The 18,455-nt window shown below is 40.8% G+C and overlaps 1 protein-coding gene across 8 annotated transcripts in view; it reads right to left on the minus strand.

Moving 5' to 3' along the window:
- The window catches only part of SLC19A3 (solute carrier family 19 member 3), a 58,009-nt gene that overhangs the window by 14,298 nt on the left and 25,256 nt on the right, over window positions 1-18,455 (minus strand). For 3 of the 8 annotated variants that reach the window (XM_027876013.1, XM_027876008.1, XM_027876009.1), the window contains 4 exons: window positions 7,674-7,783; window positions 7,206-7,394; window positions 4,475-5,134; window positions 4,139-4,296 (listed from right to left, as the gene is read on the minus strand). In XM_027876013.1, the coding sequence (XP_027731814.1) occupies window positions 4,139-4,285 (147 nt within the window). In that variant the 5' untranslated portion in view covers window positions 4,286-4,296; window positions 4,475-5,134; window positions 7,206-7,394; window positions 7,674-7,783. The remainder of the gene's footprint in view (window positions 1-4,138; window positions 4,297-4,474; window positions 5,135-7,205; window positions 7,395-7,673; window positions 7,784-18,455) is intronic. The other 5 variants (XM_027876014.1, XM_027876016.1, XM_027876011.1 and 2 more) reach the window with 5 other exon arrangements.

Consider the following 18,455-nt stretch of genomic DNA (forward strand, 5'->3'; position numbering starts at 1 on the left):
AAAAAAATGCATAACATGACAGTGAGACAACTCAAAGCTTCTCAAGCACGTGAAAAACAGTGAATTAATAATAGCTAGCTAACGTTTTTTATCTATCCAGACATAGACATAGACATAGACAGATACATATACATAAATGTACATACATACACATCTTTGTATCTTTGCCAAGAAAACTCCAAATGGGGTCAAGAGCTGGATATGACTGAAATGACTGAACCAGCATTTTTATAGCTGTCAGCTATGTGCCAGGCACTGTGCTAAGCCCTTTACAAATATTGTCTCATTTGAAGTTAATGAAATCAATGAAGCCTAGAATGTATAGCTCGGCCCAGTATAAAATTTCTGATACGATTTGATCTTTTGAATTCCTCCCATCAGTAAGAAGAGGAACAGAAAACAGATTTTTTTAAGAGCCAGATTTGGAAAGTTGACAGACCTCCATGGTAACCATTTACATGGTATATTCTTATATATTATATATATATATATTACATATATATTATATATATATTATCAAAGGAGAACTCTTGGTCTGGGAAGCCTTTTTTCCTGGTTTGCTGTTCCCCCACATCTTCCATCTCTCTGCCTCCTCTGTAGCTCTGCACAGACAACTACCCATGCCTTCTTCTTCCTCACTTCTGCCTCCTTGATTGGCTAGGACTTCTATTAAGGCTTACCTTGTTTCAAATCAAGCCTTCCTTGACTTTTCTGGGTCTTTCTCCCCCATATCTCAAACATATGCTTATTAGCTCCTTCCCTCATATCCCCCATGTAAGCTCCTTGAAGATATAGACTGTATTGTTTTTGTTTTTACACCACTATGCCCTGTATACAGTAGGTATTTGATAAATGCTTGTTGGATTGTTGTCGAGTTATCTTGCTTATATGGGCAAATAGCAATCAGAATTTGTTTGGGAGCAGAGGAATCCACTAGGTAAAAGCTGCACCCAGACACCTGCCCTGTGGTGACACAGCCTTGGCTTATACTGTACTACTCTAAGAACAAGATGCTATTTCTAATAAAAATGTGGATTCCTATAGGAAACCTTGGCAGAAATTAATTTGCCCTAATCATCAGGGACTGCATAGCTATCTTATCTATCCAGACATACACACATGTACATATATATATATATATATATATATATATATATATATGTATATATATACACACACACACAATATATGCATGCACAAATAAACATATACCTGGATATGTGTACATATATGCATATATATGGAGAGATATGTATATGGAGATGGGTACATTGTACCCATCTTTTCTTTTTTTAAAATAAATTTTCATTGTTATCTTTTGCTTTTTATATTACTGACACATGGTGTTCTTAACCTAGGGTAAGTTTTAAAATGCAGCTATAGATAGATTGCTATATAGATAGGTATTTCTATATAATTGATATCCTTTGCAATTCTGTGTATTTTATTTTATACATTTACAAATATTATCCACAGATGGGGTCCATCAGCTAAAGGAATTCCTGAGATGAAAGACTGAGACGCCCTGGCTTACTTAGAAAATCAGCCGGGCATAGCAAATAGCTAGTTAGGGATCCAGAAGCACCTGGGTTGAAGTGCAGACAATTTATTGAGTCTGATTCTGGGCAAATACTTAACCTCTCAGTGCTCTAGGCAACACCTTAAGTCTCTCAGTTATAAAGAAAATTGAGCCATTATGAGAAGAGGGAGTTCTCACTTAGGAGTGAGAAAGTGAAATCAGGTCCAGTCCCTATCACTACCTCTCACCTAATTTCCCAAGGGTTTCCCTCTTCCCCCAGGAAGAATAAAAATGGCAAACAGTCCAGAAGTCACCTCTAGTTTTCCATACCCATAGTCCCTCATTTTGGCAAAGAGGCTGGGGTAGGGGCAGAAGGAATATACTTTTTTCATCTCTATCTTTAGGGCCATGCTTCATTCTATTATAATACCTTTAATTAGTTAAATTATTGAATTAATTAATAATTGCCTTCGCAGCATTCAGTTCTGAGTATTTTGTTCTTTCCACCAACATTGTAGTACTACTGTTCATATATTTCATGTCCTAGCTATGCTGAAACCTGTGGCGAATCTGTTTGCCTCTCTAGCCACTGGACCCAGATGGCTCTGGAGGAGAAAGTGAGGCTGGTGACTTTGTACAGCCCTGCCTCACTTAGTTCCAGTTCACTTGCATTTCACGGCATCACCACCCTGATGTCATGGTCCTCTTCCAAGAATCAGGACAAACAACAACCTCTGTGAGTAGAAAAGGAGCTGCCCACCAGGGACCAAACAGGAACTGGACAGTTGGGCAATATAGCTTTCTTTCTTTTTCTCTTTCTTTCCCTTCCCTCTGTCCACATATGGTATCACACCCTTAGGTGCTGGTGCTCTGACCAAAGGGAATGTAAATTTTCATCTTTCTTAAAGACCAGCCTTAACCCCAAATCACTCTGGCTCTCATTGATTGGCCAACATAGGTTCCAGGTTAAGCCCTAATTGGTCATTGTTTGGGCCCTGATTGGCTCACAGTGAATGTAAGCAGTAATTGTTTCTGTTTTGGCCAGAAACCCTGAGTGTTGTCCCCTCTCAGATGAATCTCTTTTTTTCACTAGGTAAAGAGGCCATTCTCTGCCTCATTTCTTATTACACCTTAATCACTGAATGCATATTGCCTCGGTCAAACTGAGACCTGTAAAAGACCTTAACTTGAAAAGGTTAAGGTCCCCCATGGCATCCTGGGCCATCTCTAGTTGTCCTGATCTCTATCTGGCCACTGGACCCAGATGGCTTCAAAAAGTAAGGGTGGTGACTTTGCACAGCCCTCCCTCACTTAAAAATCCCATTCACTAGCATTTCATGGCATCACCTCCCTGATATCATGGTCCTCTTTGAGGAAAAAGGGCAACAACAACTTAGTAGTCCCAAGAACCCCTTAAAAACCAATAAAACAAAGACAACCCTCTGAGCACCTGAAATATCTAATAACAAATAGTTCTTTCTAATTGGCTAATATACCAGAGGTGGCTAAGTGGTGCCATGGATAGAGCACTGGCCTCAGGAAGACCTCGATTCAAATGCCTCAGAAACCTAGCTGTATGATCCTGGGCAAATCACTTAGCCTCTGTTCACCTCAGTTTCCTCATATATAAAAGGGGGATAATAATAGTGCTTTTTGGAGTTGTGAGGATCAAATGAGATATTTGCAAAGCACCTAGCACAGTGCCTGGCACATAGTAGGCACTAGCTATTGTCATCATCATCATCATCATTTTAGAGCCTGCTGCAGCTAAAGCTGAAGTCCTAAGACTTCAGAGTTGGAATCCTGGCTCAGCTTTCATGACCTTGGATAAGTCACATCATCTCTCTGTGCTTTCCATTTCCTCACCTGTAACACAGGCGGAGGAGGGCTGGACTAGGTGACCTCTAAGGCATCTTCCAGTTCTAGACCCACCATCCTAAGATGGGCAGGGCAGATAACTGTGCATTTCTCTTTTGGAATTTGCCACAAACTCAAAATGAAGCAGGAATTCAGATGCCATCAGTGACTCGGGAGAGGCTGGAGGGGCCTGAGAAGACTCTAAGCTTCTCTTTCTTCCTTCTAAAAATGTTGCTGTTAAGGCCTAAGGAGAATGGAATGCCTCTCCTTATCTTTTTCTGTTTACAAAACAGTGGAAAGATGGCCACAGTGTTTCTACGTGGTAGAAAATGATTGTGTTCTCTTTCTTCTTTCTTGGGGCACATTCTTTCCAGTGTTTTGTTACCCAGGTTAAACAAGTATTCAGCTGGGAGGTGACTTTGTTTTTTGAGTGGAGAGTAATAGAATCAAGGGAAGCTAGCATATTGTCCTTCTAAACTTTTTGAAGGTTTGAGGAACAGTTCTAGAGGTGGGACAATACGGGGGTTCTTGTGAACAGCAGTTCTTTTTGGAAGGGGTTGAGGAGCTACGTCACTAAATTTCTCCTATAACAAATAACAGAATCCTCCAACCCGTTTGTTTAAGTTGAGTTAAAGGGTCATGATTCTTGCTTGCAACTTGAGAGCAGGTGAGAGTGCAATCCGTGTAGAACAGGCAGCTCTCGCACTCCCCCAATATCACAAACATGCTCTGGGATCTGAATAAACTTGTCATTTGACTTACCTCACTGAGGGTTAGATTTTTATCTGGTCCAGTTAAGTAAGGTACAATAAATGGTTCTGATGGTTTCATCATGGAAAAAAACCCATAGATACAGAGGATGGTGGTGGGGAAAATCCAGGACTGACGCATTGTTCTAAAGCAATCCATGGTTAGTTAGGCTGAAAAGAAGCAAAGATCATGAACAGAGACTGATGCTTGAAGATTCTCTCATAAGGATAAAGCCAAATTACTTTCCACAAAAGACTGGGGATTACTTCTTCAAGCTACATTCTTCCTTTTGTCTCAACAATGGAATCAACACCAGGCAAAAAGACAGGAATTGAAAAAAGCAGTTACCTTTCTTGACTCCTTGAGAAATCACTCTTCTTGACTCCTTGGAAACAAATGGTAACTTCACAACCTAGAGGGCAGTATTGTGTTTCTTGCTTCTTCAGCTAGAGTTGAGGCAGATTCCTGAGGAAGGAGGACTATCCAGCAGAGTTCCTTTTATTCACGTATACAGAGCATCATAAGACTCTAGAGATTCCAGGAAAGGAGGCACCACCCAGGTCATTTAGTCCAAGTTCCTCATTTGGCAAGTGAAGAAGCAGACGGGAGTTAAAGTGATGGGATCAAGGTCGCAAAGGGAGTAAATATAGGTCTTTTGCGAAATACTCAATGTGTCTTGTTCCTAGGGCAGAAAACTCATGCAGAAGAAAAGAGGTAAAAGTAATACAGACCCACAACTGGAGCCTTACCCCAGGACATCAAAATCCTGTCGGAGGTGGAGAGGTGTAGGCTTTCTCTCAGATTCCTCTGTTTTCTCTCAGGTCATCTCTTCTGTGCTAACTACCTCTTCCTCCTTTCCCCATCTTCATGTCTTGGTGAGCTAATTAAATTATCACTTGATTAATTCATTGTCCTCTCTCTTGAGTCCTTCCCCTCTTGGTCATATCACCAATCTTCCCCTGCCAAGTTTCAATCTTGGTTCATTCCCATCATCTACTGCCTTTGTTCCTACACATGAAAGTGGAGAAAATCATGAAACTGTGTTGACCTTACCGTCTCAGGGATGGGGGAGGGGAGAGGAGGGAGGGAGAGAGAGAATTTGGAATGCAAAACTTTAAATAAAAATGTTAAAAAATTTTTTTAAAAAAAGAAAAAACCTGAGTTTTTTGGTCTGTTTTTTTTTTTTTCTTCACAACATGACTATTATGGAAATGTTTTGCCTAACTACACATGTATAACCTATATTTAATTGCTTGCCTTCTCAATGGGAGTGGGGGTGGGGAGGAAGGGAGAGAATTTGGAATTTAGTTTTAAAAACGTTTGTTTAAAAACAATTGTTAAAAATTGTTTTTACATGTAACTGGGGAAAATAAAATACTGAATAAATAAATTTTTTAAAAAAGAAAAGACTACCAAAAAAAAAATAAGAAAAATTATGCTGACAAGCTCCACTATAAATGGATATGACAGTCTGAATTGGGCCCTCACAATGCAAAGCAATGCTTTTATACCTCCCTAATTAACTAACCATCTCACTTACCATAGTGTCTCTTCCAAACTTTTTCCTCCTTCCTTAAATCTTCTATGGTTCCTCTTCTTCCTATCCTCTCAGGTGAGAGCCTGGCCTTCCAATTTACCAAAAGTTGAGGCTATTCTCTCAGAGCTGCCTGTTGTCCCCTCCTCGGCATCTCATATCATCCAGGGACCTTATTTCGCTATCTCCTCCTTTATTGCTGTCTCACACAAAGGGGTGGCCCTTCTCATTGCCAACGCTAACCCTCTGCAGGAGGTAGGTTGCAACCTCTGTTTTTGCCACTCCTTTGTTTATCTTCAATCTCTCCTTGTCTGCTCAATGCTTCCCAACTGCCAACAAACTTGCCCTTGTCTGTTCCATCCTCAAAAAACTCTCACTCAATCCTTTTTTGCAAACTTTACAAAAAAATATATTTTTTTAAATTTTCTTTTTAAAAAATCTCTTTTTCTCTCCTGCTTTGTGGCTAAATGCCTTAAGAAGTTAGCCTACAATAGATACCCCTCCCTCCTACAATAGATGCCCCTCGTTTTCCCCTTGCTCTGTAGTCTGGCTTCTAACCTCATCATTTAATAGAAATTGCCCTCTCCAACGTTGCTATTTCCTAATTACCAAATTCAATGGCTTTTTTTCAGTCCTCATCCTTGAGCTCTCAGCAGTCTTTGACACTCTTGTTTGGCATTCAAGACAGACTCTGTGGGATCACCTTCTTTTCCTTCATGTTCTCTTCTCTCCAGGACTACACTATGCTTCTCTTTAGGTTTTTGTGACACTGCTATTTTCTGGTTCCCCTTCTTTTTTTTTTTTTTAAAGTGGCCATTATCTACCTCATTTCTTTTTAAGTCTTAATCACTGAATGGGCTTTGCCTCACTCAGACTGAGACCTACTAAGGATCTTAGTTTAAAAAGATCAAGGTCTCCCACTGCATCCAGTGCTCCTGATCTATATCTTGCCACTGGACCCAGATGGGCCAGATGGGCTCTGGAGGAGAAAGTGAGGCTGGTGACTTTGCATAGCCCTCCCTCACTTCAGTCCAATTCACTTGCATGTCATGGCATCACCTTCCCTGATGCCATGGTCCTCTTCAGAGAACTAAGGACAATCCACAACAGCAACAACAAGAATTTTCTGATTCTTTTTCCAGGTCATACCAGCTAAACCATCAGTTTCTGCATAGGACTCTGTCCTGGGCTCTCGTCTCTTTTCCCTCTATATTATTTGGCTTGGTGATCTTAGCTCCCCTAGATTCAGCTATCATCTCTCTGAAGATGATTCTTAAATTTGTCCAGTCTCTATCTTCTCTAGTGACCCCCAGTCTCCCTTCTCCAACTGCCTATCAGACATCTTGACCTGGATGCCCTATAGACATCTTAAAATGAACATTTCCAAAATCTAATTCATTATCTTTCTCCCCAAGCCCTCCCTTCTTCCCACCTTCCCTGTAACTGTCAAGGGCACCACCAACCTCCCAGTCACTAATGCTAATAATCATCCTAGACCCCTCTCACCCTCCCATCTCCAATTGTTGCCAAGGCGTATCATTTTACCTCTGTAATTTCTCTTGCACGCACCCCCTTCTTTCCTCAGATATTGTCAACATCCCAGTGCAGGCCCTAATCTCTTGGTTCCTGGTTGGTCTATCTGCTACAAGTCGTAAGCCACTCAGCCGTCAAAGTGATTTTCCTAAAGCACGGGTTGATGAGGCAGAAAGGAGTGCTGGAGGCAGATGGAACAGACTGGATGCAGGATGTAAGAAATGAGATAGAAAGCAGGATATGACCAGCCAGGAAGTGCTCAAGAAGACTATGCATTGATGCCCCCCACTTTACATTCACAGAGTACCCCAGACTACCTGACAATCCAGAACAGCTGCCCCTCCCCCTTCTTGTTCCCCTAGCTTATCTGCATGCATTCACAAAGACACCCAACTTCCCTGAATCTCAGTTTATCTGCAAAAATGAGGGAGGGTCTAATTGTTTTTTTAAGGTCTTTTTGAGATTTAGATTTATTCTCACCTTTCCCCTGCAGGTCCCATGGGGGTGAGAGAAAGATATTTCCTTCTACTGGCAAGATTGGCCTGGATTCTGGTTGTCCTCTTTGCTAGTTTATGTACTCCAACCTGCCACTAATAGAAAAAGAACCATTATGACTTTAAGTGGGAATGGGAAACTAGCTAATAGATGTGTAAGAGATAAGATTTAGGGTAATAAAAATAATATTTCACATTTCTACATTGCTCTTAGCCTAATAAAGTATTTCATTAAACAAAATTACTGAATAATTGCTAGAGAGATGTACACAATTTCAGGGATCTCTATAATACACCATAAGTTAACAAGGAACTAAGTCCCATAGTTTTCTCCCAATTGGTATGGTGAGTAAAATACTTCTTTGGGAGTAAACTAAGAGTTCATATGAAGTTAGTCGCTTCAAACAGGCAGGCAAATGCAAATGGAATATAAGTCAAATACAGCAAAGCCTTAATTCATCAGAATGCTGATTTAATATTTTTCTGTACTGATTTTTGAAGAGAAAGAGTACTCAACAACAACAAAAAATTCATATTAGGCATAAAGCAAAAGCAGCAACATTGAAAAGATGTCTCAAGTTCAGTAGATACCTAAATCTATTTTCTGCATCTGGTTACATCTCCTGGTCCATAGAGTGAGGATTGATAATTCAGAATGATTATTCTAAGGTGACTCAGCACCCATTAGTCATCTAGTTACTACAGTATTTGGTGATACTCAACATGCTTACTAAGGCAGAAAACATGCTTACTAAGGCAAGGAACATGCTTACTAAAGCAGGAGAAAGTGAAATAACCTTCATATGCTATAAAGAGATTTCCACTAGTATTTAAAACAGAAAGGATTTCTTAGTCCAAAGTCAGTCAGTCAGAACAAACAAGAAATTAACCAAATTATCCTGGCTTTATTCTGTGCTATAAGAGATATTTTGCTTTTTCCAGGCATATGGATAAATCTCAAAGACAACTATCCACTCAGGCCTCCTAGGGCAATGGCATCAGTGAAACACCGTCTTGGAACGTTTAATTTGTTTTCAGATCATGATGGGTGATTGTTACAGCAATCGGAGAACTAATCAAGATTCTAGGAGCCGGTGGTAGTTGGGCATAGGCGAACATTAGTTTGTTGGGGCATTTGTTATAACCCATCATCTGACTGACAAACTGAAGCTTCCGGCAATTAGGAATAGATTGGAATTGCTGGTCATGGAAAATCATAAAAAAAGTTGTGGTTTTTAATAATTTCTTGCTAAGTTTAAAACTCTCCAAACTAAGTCTACCTTGTTTTCCAAAGTTGTCTTTGGAGCAGACAAACCGGTGGATTATAAAAGAACAATGATAAGGGAAAACCCCTGTCTCTTCTTTGTAGAGAGCTGAGGGTTATAGGTATGGAATGTGATCATATATCCTGTCATGTGTCATTTTGTGAGATTCTTTTAGAGGTAGAGAGTGGGATGAGATGAGGCAAGGAAGGAAGGAAACAAGTGTTTGTTAAGAACTAGGTGGCAAGCACTGTGCTAAGCGCTTTGCACATATCTTTTATTTGGCCCTCACAATAAACTAGGAGGTACGTGCTATTATTACTCCCATTTCTACAGTTGAAGAAACTGAGGCAAACAGTGGTTCAGTGATTTGCCCTGTGCCCAGGGTCATACAGCTAGCAAATGTTTGCAGCTAGATTTGAACTCAAGTCTTCCTGACTCCAGAGAGGCAGCTAGGTGGTGCAGTGCTGGGCCTGGAGTCAAGAAGATTTCTTTTTATGAGTTCAAATCTAGCCTTGATGGGGTGCTGGAACCTGGAGCCCTAAAAGGAAAAGACCATGTCTTTGAAAGCAACCCAGGCCTTGAATTTTCCCATACATTTCAGCAGCTCAAATCACTGGAGCTCCCCCCCCCCCCAGGCACTGGCCCACCCTGGCTCACCTTGATCACCTAATTAGTTTTGACATTCCTTTCACAGTCTCATTTGTCCCACCCCAGACTACTTGCATATACCTCCTCTCCTAAATCCCAACCAGATCATCTAATTAGTCCTTTCACTGTTCTACCAGGCCACTTACCACTCCTTAATTCCATCCTGATCTTTTTACTGTCCTTTTTGTATATAGGCATCAGTCTCACCTCTATTAAGTTGCAGATTCACTAGGAACACTGCCTACACTCCTATTACCTTTACAATAAACTGCCACTGACTGGAAGATGGTTTTGAGTGCTTGAATTCATTCTAGGCAGATGCCCCCCTGTCCTCTGACATTTCAGGGTTCCCAGCAATTCCAAACCACATCAGCCTGAGACCCTAGGCAAGTCACTTAACCCTATTTGCCTCAGTTTCCTCACCTATAAAATGAACTAGAAAAGGAAATGGCAAACCACTTCAGTAGCTTCGCCAAGAAAACCCCAACTGAAATGATTGAATAACAAAGTGTCTTTGGAGAACCGAGAAGCTAGAAATAGTGCCTCCTTCTACTATCTGGACAGAATCCCAGGTAGAGAGCCAGCATCTTATTGCAGACATGAAGTGACCCAGAGTTAGGGTAATCTCAAAATTCTAGTTTTGAATCTATCTTATTTCAAATTGTGAGGCAGGCCTCCATTTTACCCTAGTCTGGTTTGAAAGAAAAACCACTCCTCCAGAATGGAAGGCAGAGACAAAGAAGTGGCTAACATAGAAGGTCCTACCCCAAGGGAAGAAGTAGTTGGTTCACGAAATGGTGGAACAGTAAGAGTGACTGACGTGTCTGGGTTACTCACCCTCTGAGTATTCTGTAACACCTCTGCTATGCTCATTTGTGGAATCTATGCACCCAACTTGGACCACTCACTTCTTTCTATGTAAAGAACAGTGTTTTTACTTAGCTAGTCAATGCCCTGCCCTTCTCTCCGCTTTGAAATGAATGACTGTCCTTATGAATCTTGAAGAATAAGTAACAGCCAGCAATGGATGTGAACTTGAAAAATGTAAACCTGTTTCCTAGGTCTTAGCTGAGAGTCAGGTGAGTGCAGTAAAGAACTTCCTCATTAGGAGAAATACCTTCCTTTCAGCCTTTTCCCTAAGCTTCAGTCACTTTGACAGTGTTTTACAATGAGCTCTAGGAGTCCTTTTTAGTTAACCAGTCAAGAGTACCAGTTAAAAGATAGTACCACTTCCCCAAGTACTTGCTTCCCAAGTAACTCCTGCCTGAACTACCCAAGGCTTTGAAAGGACTTCCTTTTAAGGCCAAAGCTCTATGGACAAAGAAAATCTAAAAAATTTCCCTTAATGATTAGTAAGGTCCCCACCTGCCCTCCTCGCCCCAACCTCTCCACAACTCCCTTTCTACCCTCTCCACAAACTCAGTGATTCTAATTCCCCATTTACCTCCCTCACTCAAAGTCCTACCCCTAAGATATCTACCCTTTCCACTGTGTTCTCTGGAATGCCTGCCTGCATAGACAACAAACTTGCCTTCATCTTAAATCTTTTCCTTTCCTATTCCATCTTCTGGCTTTCACTGAGACCTGGTTCCCTCCTGATGACGCAGCTTCCCTGGCTTCTCTTTCCACTGGCTTCGTTTTCACTCATTCCCTCCAACTCACTGGTTGAGATGAGGGAGTTAGACGTTCTCTTGCTCCCAGTTGCAACTTCCAGGTTCTCTCTGTCTACTGGATGCTTCCCACTGCTTACAAACATGCCCAGGTCTCCCCCATCTTCAAAAACCTCTCATTTATTGCTGTTCAGTCGTGTCTAACTTTAGCTGACCCCCATCTGGGGTTTTCTTGGCAAAGATACTGGAGAGGTTTGCCATTTCATTCTTCAGCTCATTTAATAGATAAGGAGACTGAGGCAAACAGGGTTAAGTGACTTGCCCAGGGTCACCCAGCTAGTAAGTGTTTGAGGCAGGATTTGAACTCAGGACTTCCTAACTCCAGGTGTGGCACTCTATTTACAATACCACCTAGGGGTCCCTAAGCATTTGCTGATCACTTACTACATGTTAAGTATAGTGCTAAATATTTTAGATTTTGTCTCATTTGAGATAATCAGCTACTGTTCATTCATTCAGATGATACAATTATCATTTCTTTGCTGTTATCCTCAGATCTACTTATCCTAACCTAATCCCTCTTCTGCCCTTCACTCTTGCATCTCCAACTACCTGTTGGACATCTGCAACTGGATGTCCTGTAGACATCTTAAACTCAATATGTCCAAAACTGAGCTCATTATTTTTTCCCCCAACTTCCCCCAATTATCACAGACCAGGGCTCATCCTCCCAGCCCTGAAGGCTCACAACTTAGGCATTATCCTAGAATCCTCAGCCTCTCTCATCCTCCCTACCCCATATGATGTTACCAAGACTGGTCAATTTTATCTTTGTCATATTTCTCACAAATTCTCTGTTCTTTCTCCGACATTGCCCCTACCTTGGTGCTAGCCCTAATTTATTCATACTTGGACTATGACAATAGTTTCCTGATTGGTCTGCCTTCCACAAGTCCCTCCCCAGTCTTTTACATCCTCCAGTCAGCGGTCAAAATGATTTTCCTAAAGCACAGGACTGACCACCCCACTTGATAAACTCCAGTGGTTCTCTATTACTTCTGGATCAAATATAAAATTCTGTTTGGCATTCAAAGCACTTTATAATTAGTTATTCCACTCACCCACCTATCCCCATCCCATGGCCTTTCCAGTCTTCTTACATATTATACCCCTCCTCCCCCCCCCCCTTTTAACCTGTGATTCAGCAATGATGGTCTCCTTGCTGTTTCTTAGACATGACACTCCATCTTTCAACTCTGACACTTTCACTGACTGTCTTCCATGCCTGAAATACTCTCCCTCTTCATCTCTCTACTCTCTGACTTCCCTGGCTTCCTTCAAGTCCCAGATGAAATCCCCTCTTCTACTGGGAGGCTTTTCTGATCCTTCTTAATTCTAGGGGCTTCCCTTTGCTTATTTCCCCCAGTTTATCCTTTCTATAGCTTATTTGTACACAGTTGTAGGCTGTCTTACCGACTGTGCTATAAGCAGAAAAAGGCTTGCCAAGAGGGAGAATTCTACCTTCCTTTGTATCCCCAGTGCTTAGTGTAGTTCCTGGCATATAGAAGGCCCTTGGTAAATGTTTATTGACTGACTTTTTTTTTTTCCTGGGCTGTTGGAAATAATAACTCTTGGATATTAGGGAGCTCAGGCACCAAGTGTTGTTTGAATTGCATTGCTAAATGACTTAGCAGAGAGGAGATTGCAATGGCAATTGAATCTAGGATGACCAATCTCTTAGGTCATGTTTACTTTGCCAGGGTATAATGAGAAGTCACAGGGTAAAGAGCCGTGGGTAAGCCTGGTGATGGAATTGACTTCCATATACATGAGTTAAAGATTCAGTGTGAAAAATCTCAAAAGCCAAGCACTGCCATTTGAGGAAAGAAAGAGAATAAATGTTTATGTAGTGCCTACTATGTGCTAGGAACGATGCTAAGTGCTTTTACAAATGTCATCTCAGTTATACTCACAAAAGTCCTGGGAGGTAAATGCTATTATTATCACCATTTTATAGATGAGAAAACTGAGTCAGACTGAAGTTAAGTGACTTGTCCAAGGTCACATAGCTAGTATTTGAGGCTAGATTTGAACTCAGGTCTTCTTAACTCCAGCACCCTATCCATTGTGCTGCCTCAATATGTCATTTGGGTGCTAAACCTAGGGTTCTTTCTCAACTAGCTGTCACTCCATAGGAACCAGAGTAGGGAAATGAATTAAAAGATGGAAGAAATAATTTACTACCCAAACAATACATTGTTTCAAAATTATTACCCAACTTGGAGGAGATTCTTAATTCTCATGGACATGATTCATTAAGTCCTATAGGGTACAGCAAAATCTTAGTTCAAGCATTATTAGTTATTAGTTATTATCAGTATTTAGTTTAAGTATTATTAGTTATTATTATATTATTAGTTCAAGCACTTAGTTATTATTAGTATTTCATACAAACATCATTAGTTATATTAGTATTCAGTTCAAGCATTATTAGTTATTATTATTAGTATTTAGTCCAACCATTATTGGTTATTATTAGTACTTAGTTCAAGCATTATTAGTTCAAGTATTATTTTTACAAATTATGAACTCCCATTAAAAGTCTGTATGCCCCTATCTATGTTTGCTGTTTTCATGTTTCTTACCTATAGAAATCCAGAACAACTCTGCCACAAAGTGTAAATTGTGTAACATATTGCAGCCTACTGTGAAATACTTCTGTTTTCTTACCCATGCAAACCCAATGCAGGAAGATGGGGGGCTTAAGCAAGCATCTTCTCTCTATGAATCCCATGTCACCATTACTGCTCAACAGGGGGATGAAAAGAGATATGGTAGTATTGATATCCCAGTCAGTGAAAATGGTACAATTTGTTCATTCGTTACTTTGTTCGGCAAGTAATTACTGGGTGCCTATTCATGTACAACACTGGGTCAAGGGCTGTGAAGGTACAGAGAGGAATAAAACACACAGTGCCCAGCCCTTAATGAGTGGCAGTTAACGAAATGAGGCTCAGCAAGGTGGAAAATTACCCTGCACAGAATCATCAGTTTAGAACTGAAAGCTACCTTTGGCATTGTCTCCTTCAATCCACTCATTTTACAGGTGTGGAGTAGACTTCTTCAAGGTCACACAGGTAGTAAATTCCAGCAATACTGGGGTTTAAATCCAGGCCTTCTTGGGCTGAATCCTCTATTCTTTCCATCAAAGTTTGGTTTGCTTAATTAAAGATACTTGGAAGCCAGAAAAGGTCATTTTAAAAATGTCTTAAAATACACACTTTTCACTAATTATGACTGATTGCCCTCTAATCCGTCTGAGCTCATGAGGTTTTATTGCAAGTGAAAAGCCAAGCAGAAAGAAAATGCCTAGACACTAGCCAAGAGTGACTCAGCAGTGAAAAGACTTTATGTTCGAAATATTTCAATGCAGTCTTCCAAGCAAAACATTTCTTACCCTAAATTCACCCTGCTCTGTCCTCTGTAAATCACTAGCAAATTTGGATGCTGCACCTGGGTCATTTTAGTTTTCTTTTTTTGTGATCAGAGAAAAATTTCTTTTTATTAATTTTTGAATCAGTTCATTTGATTTCTATGGCTAATTGGCTTCCATGAGCTGTAGTTTAATTTCTCAGTTTCATGTTTCTTGGTGCATGTGGAAGGAAAGGAAGGGAGAGATGGGAAGGAAGGAAGGAACAAAGAAGGAAGGAAGAGCAGGAAAGAAGGAATGGAGGGAGGAAGGACAGGAGGGAGGAAAGAAGGAAAAGAAGGGGAGGGAGAAATAAAAAAGGAAGGAAAGAGGGGAGGAAAGAAAGAAGGAAAAGGGAAGTAAGAAATGGAGGGAGGAAGGAAGGGAGGAATGGAGGGAAGGAAAAAAGGAATGGAGGGATAGAGGAAAGAAAGGAGGGGGAAAGGAGAAGGGAAGGTGCAGAGGAAGGAAGGGAGGCAGAAAAAAGGAGGCAAAAAGGAAGGAAAGAAAGAAGGGGGGGAAGGAAGGAAGGAAGGGAAGAAAGGAAGAAAAGGAAAAAATTATTAAGTGCCTACTACTTGCCAGGTACTGTGTTAAGTACTTTACAAATATTATTTCATTTGATCCTCACAACATTCTGTGGAAGTTATTATCCCTATTCTACAGCTGAAGAAACTGAGGCAGACAGAGTTTAAATGACTTGTCCAGGATCACACAGTTAGCAAGTGCCTGAGGCTGGATTTGAACTCAAGTTGTCCTGACTCCAGCCCTAACTGCCTCACATGTGGACAGCTGCCAATAACTGTCATTGATCATATCTTAGAGCTGGGCAGAGATTTTAGAGCACAGTTCAGTTGTGCAAATTTCTCTGTTTTGCAATCCCTTCTGCCTGGGGCATTCCATTTTCTCCTGCTTTGGGCAAGTAAGTAAGGGGAGAAAATACCGCTGAGTCCTTCTGTTTGTGTCTGTGTGAACATTTCTGGATTTCTGCTATTTCTAGGTTGGTGAGAGGGCACAGCTTTGATCGGCCTCAGGCTGCTAATGAACCTCCACCCTCTGTGGGAGGAATGAGAAGCCTTTGGCTTTCACCAGAGCACCGTTCCTGTACAAGGCCAGCATGAGTCAATTATCGTCAAACTGGTGGAGCCGAAAATAGGCATATGATTTTGTTGGATGGTGACGAGGGCCTGTCTGTGGTCCTGGAGAGGGCTGGGAGGCTGTGGATGGTGACAGTGATTTGGGCTGATAGGAATTCATTCTGAAAACAAAATAAACATTCCCTTAAATGGCATTCCTCAATCAAATAAATAGAAAAAACAGATGAAAAACAAACCAAACTGGGTTTCAAGAATGTCACCTTATGCTTAGATAATGCAAGAGCTTTCTAACTGACCATTTTCCACTTTTCTCCTTCCTTCTTTCCAACTCAGCCTCCAAGAACATCATTACTTCTACCCTCATAAACTGCAATGTCTCCCTGTGACTTACTGCATAAAGTTTATGGGCTGTGGCCTGGCATTCGAAGCCTTCCAACATGAGACCCCAACATTAGCTTGCTGTTCCCCCAAAACCTCTCTGCTTCCTGCCCCCTGTAAATTCCTATTGTTTGTTTCTGCCTTGGTACCTTTGACCAATGCATTCCTCTTTCCGAGAATACTTTCATTTTCCTTCCTGCCTAAGTCCTATACCTTTTTTCAAGGCCCAAATAAAATGCCACCTCACTGGAGCAGCTAGGTGGTACAGTGGAGAGAACACAGGTCCTGGAATGAGGAGGACCTGAGTTCAAATCCTACCTTATGCACTTACTAGCTGTGTGACCCTGGGCAAGTCATTTAGGCCTGTTTGCCTCCCAAAAAAACCCCCAAATAAAATACTACCTCCTCCATGAAGTCTGCCCTGATGACTTTATTTCCACCACAATGATCTCTCCTCTTGGTTGTTTTTTCCACAAGTATTGTTTTGGATTAGTATCTCTTCTTTCCAGTTGTATAATAATAACAGCTAAAATTTATATAGCATTTTAAGGTCTGCAAAATACTTTACACATATTATGTCATTTCATGCTCACAACAACCTTGGGGGATAGGTGCTATTATTATCCCCATTTTACAACTGAGGAAACTGAGGCAGATGGTGTTTAAATGAGTTGCTCACAGTCACGAAGCTAGTAAATGTCTGAGGCAGGATTTGAACTCCTACTTCTAGTGATTCAAATTTACAGACTGCTTTCTTCACAACTTTGTGAGGATCAGTAGTATATGTGTTACTATGAGGCTGCTAAATAGTACAATGAATAAAGAACTGGATATGGAATCAGGAAGTTCAAATCTGACCTCATATACTTGCTAGCTATGTGACCGTGGCCAAGCCACTTAACCTCTGCCTCAGTTTCCTCATCTGTAAAATGAGAATAATAATATCAATTCCCTCCTAGGGTTGTGTGGATAAAGTGAGGAAATGTTTGTAAAAAAGTACTTTGTTAGGGCAACTAGGTGGCTCAGTGAATAGAGTTCCAGCCCTGGAGTCAGGGGGACCTGAGTTCAAATCCAGTCTCAGACATTCGACACTTACTAGTTGTGTGACCCTGGGTAAGTCACTTAACCCTGACAAAAAAAAAAAAAAGAAGCTCTTTGTAAACCTTACAGTACTGCATAACTATTATGATTAGCCCTATTTTACAAATGAAGGAAATCAAGCTCCAAAGAGATTAAATAATTTTTCCAGGTCACAAAACTAACAAGGACTAGAGCTAGAACTCACGTCTTAACCTTATGACTTCCAGACCTTTCCACCTGTACCTCAGATCCTGGAAGGAAAGTAATGCTGATTTTCCATCTCCTATAGCACCTGACATATTGCAGGGCATTAGCTGGGTGCTCAGTAACTTCTGATCAATATATGATACAGATGTTGACTGCCTGGACAGGGAAGATAAAGTATTAGGAGAATCACATCCTTGAGCAAATATCTTATTTTATTATTATGATTATTCTTTTAAAGTGAGGGACATCTCTGGTATAGCTATAATTAGGATTCCAGAATCACACATCTAAAGCTGGAGGGGCCTTCAGAGGCCACTTAATCCAATCCTCCCATTTTATAGATAAAGAAACTGAGGCCAAGGAAGGTTAATCGACTGACTGGTCCATAGTCACACAGGTGGTAAGCATCAGAAGTGAGATTCCTTAACTCCGTTCTTTCCCCTCATCTGTCGAATGACTTCGTGATGAAGGTCAAAGAGAAAACTGGAATCATGAGTTGATTTGATGCAAGGAATACTGAGGAAATTCAAGGAAAGAAAACAAAAGCAAGACTATGTCATTAATGTAGAGATGATGGGGTAGAGGGCTTAGAGTCAGAAGACCTGCGTTCGGATCCTGCCTCAGACATTTACTCGCTGTGTGACCCTGTGCACATCACTAACCTCTCTTTGTCTTGGTTTCTGGTAAAATGGGGATAATAACAGCACCTATCTCCCAGGGTTGTTGTGAGGTCCAAATAGGCTTAAGTGTATAAAGAACTTTGCAAACTTTAAGATGCTATATAAATATCACTGTATTGTATAGCCTGTTACAAGGTTCAGTCTTGAACGCTTGTCAATAATCGTGTCTCCATTCAAGGAAACCCTATGAATGTCTGAATTTGTTTAGATTTTCTCTCTCCTGTAGGGGTATTCAATTTCTTCTCTTTCTTTCTTTCTTTCTTTCTTTCTTTCTTTCTTTCTTTCTTTCTTTCTTTCTTTCTTTCTTTCTTTCTTTCTTTCTTTCTTTCTTTCT

This window comes from Vombatus ursinus, unplaced genomic scaffold (assembly GCF_900497805.2).
Source record: "Vombatus ursinus unplaced genomic scaffold, bare-nosed wombat genome assembly UNPS02014810.1, whole genome shotgun sequence".
Lineage (NCBI taxonomy): Eukaryota > Metazoa > Chordata > Mammalia > Diprotodontia > Vombatidae > Vombatus > Vombatus ursinus.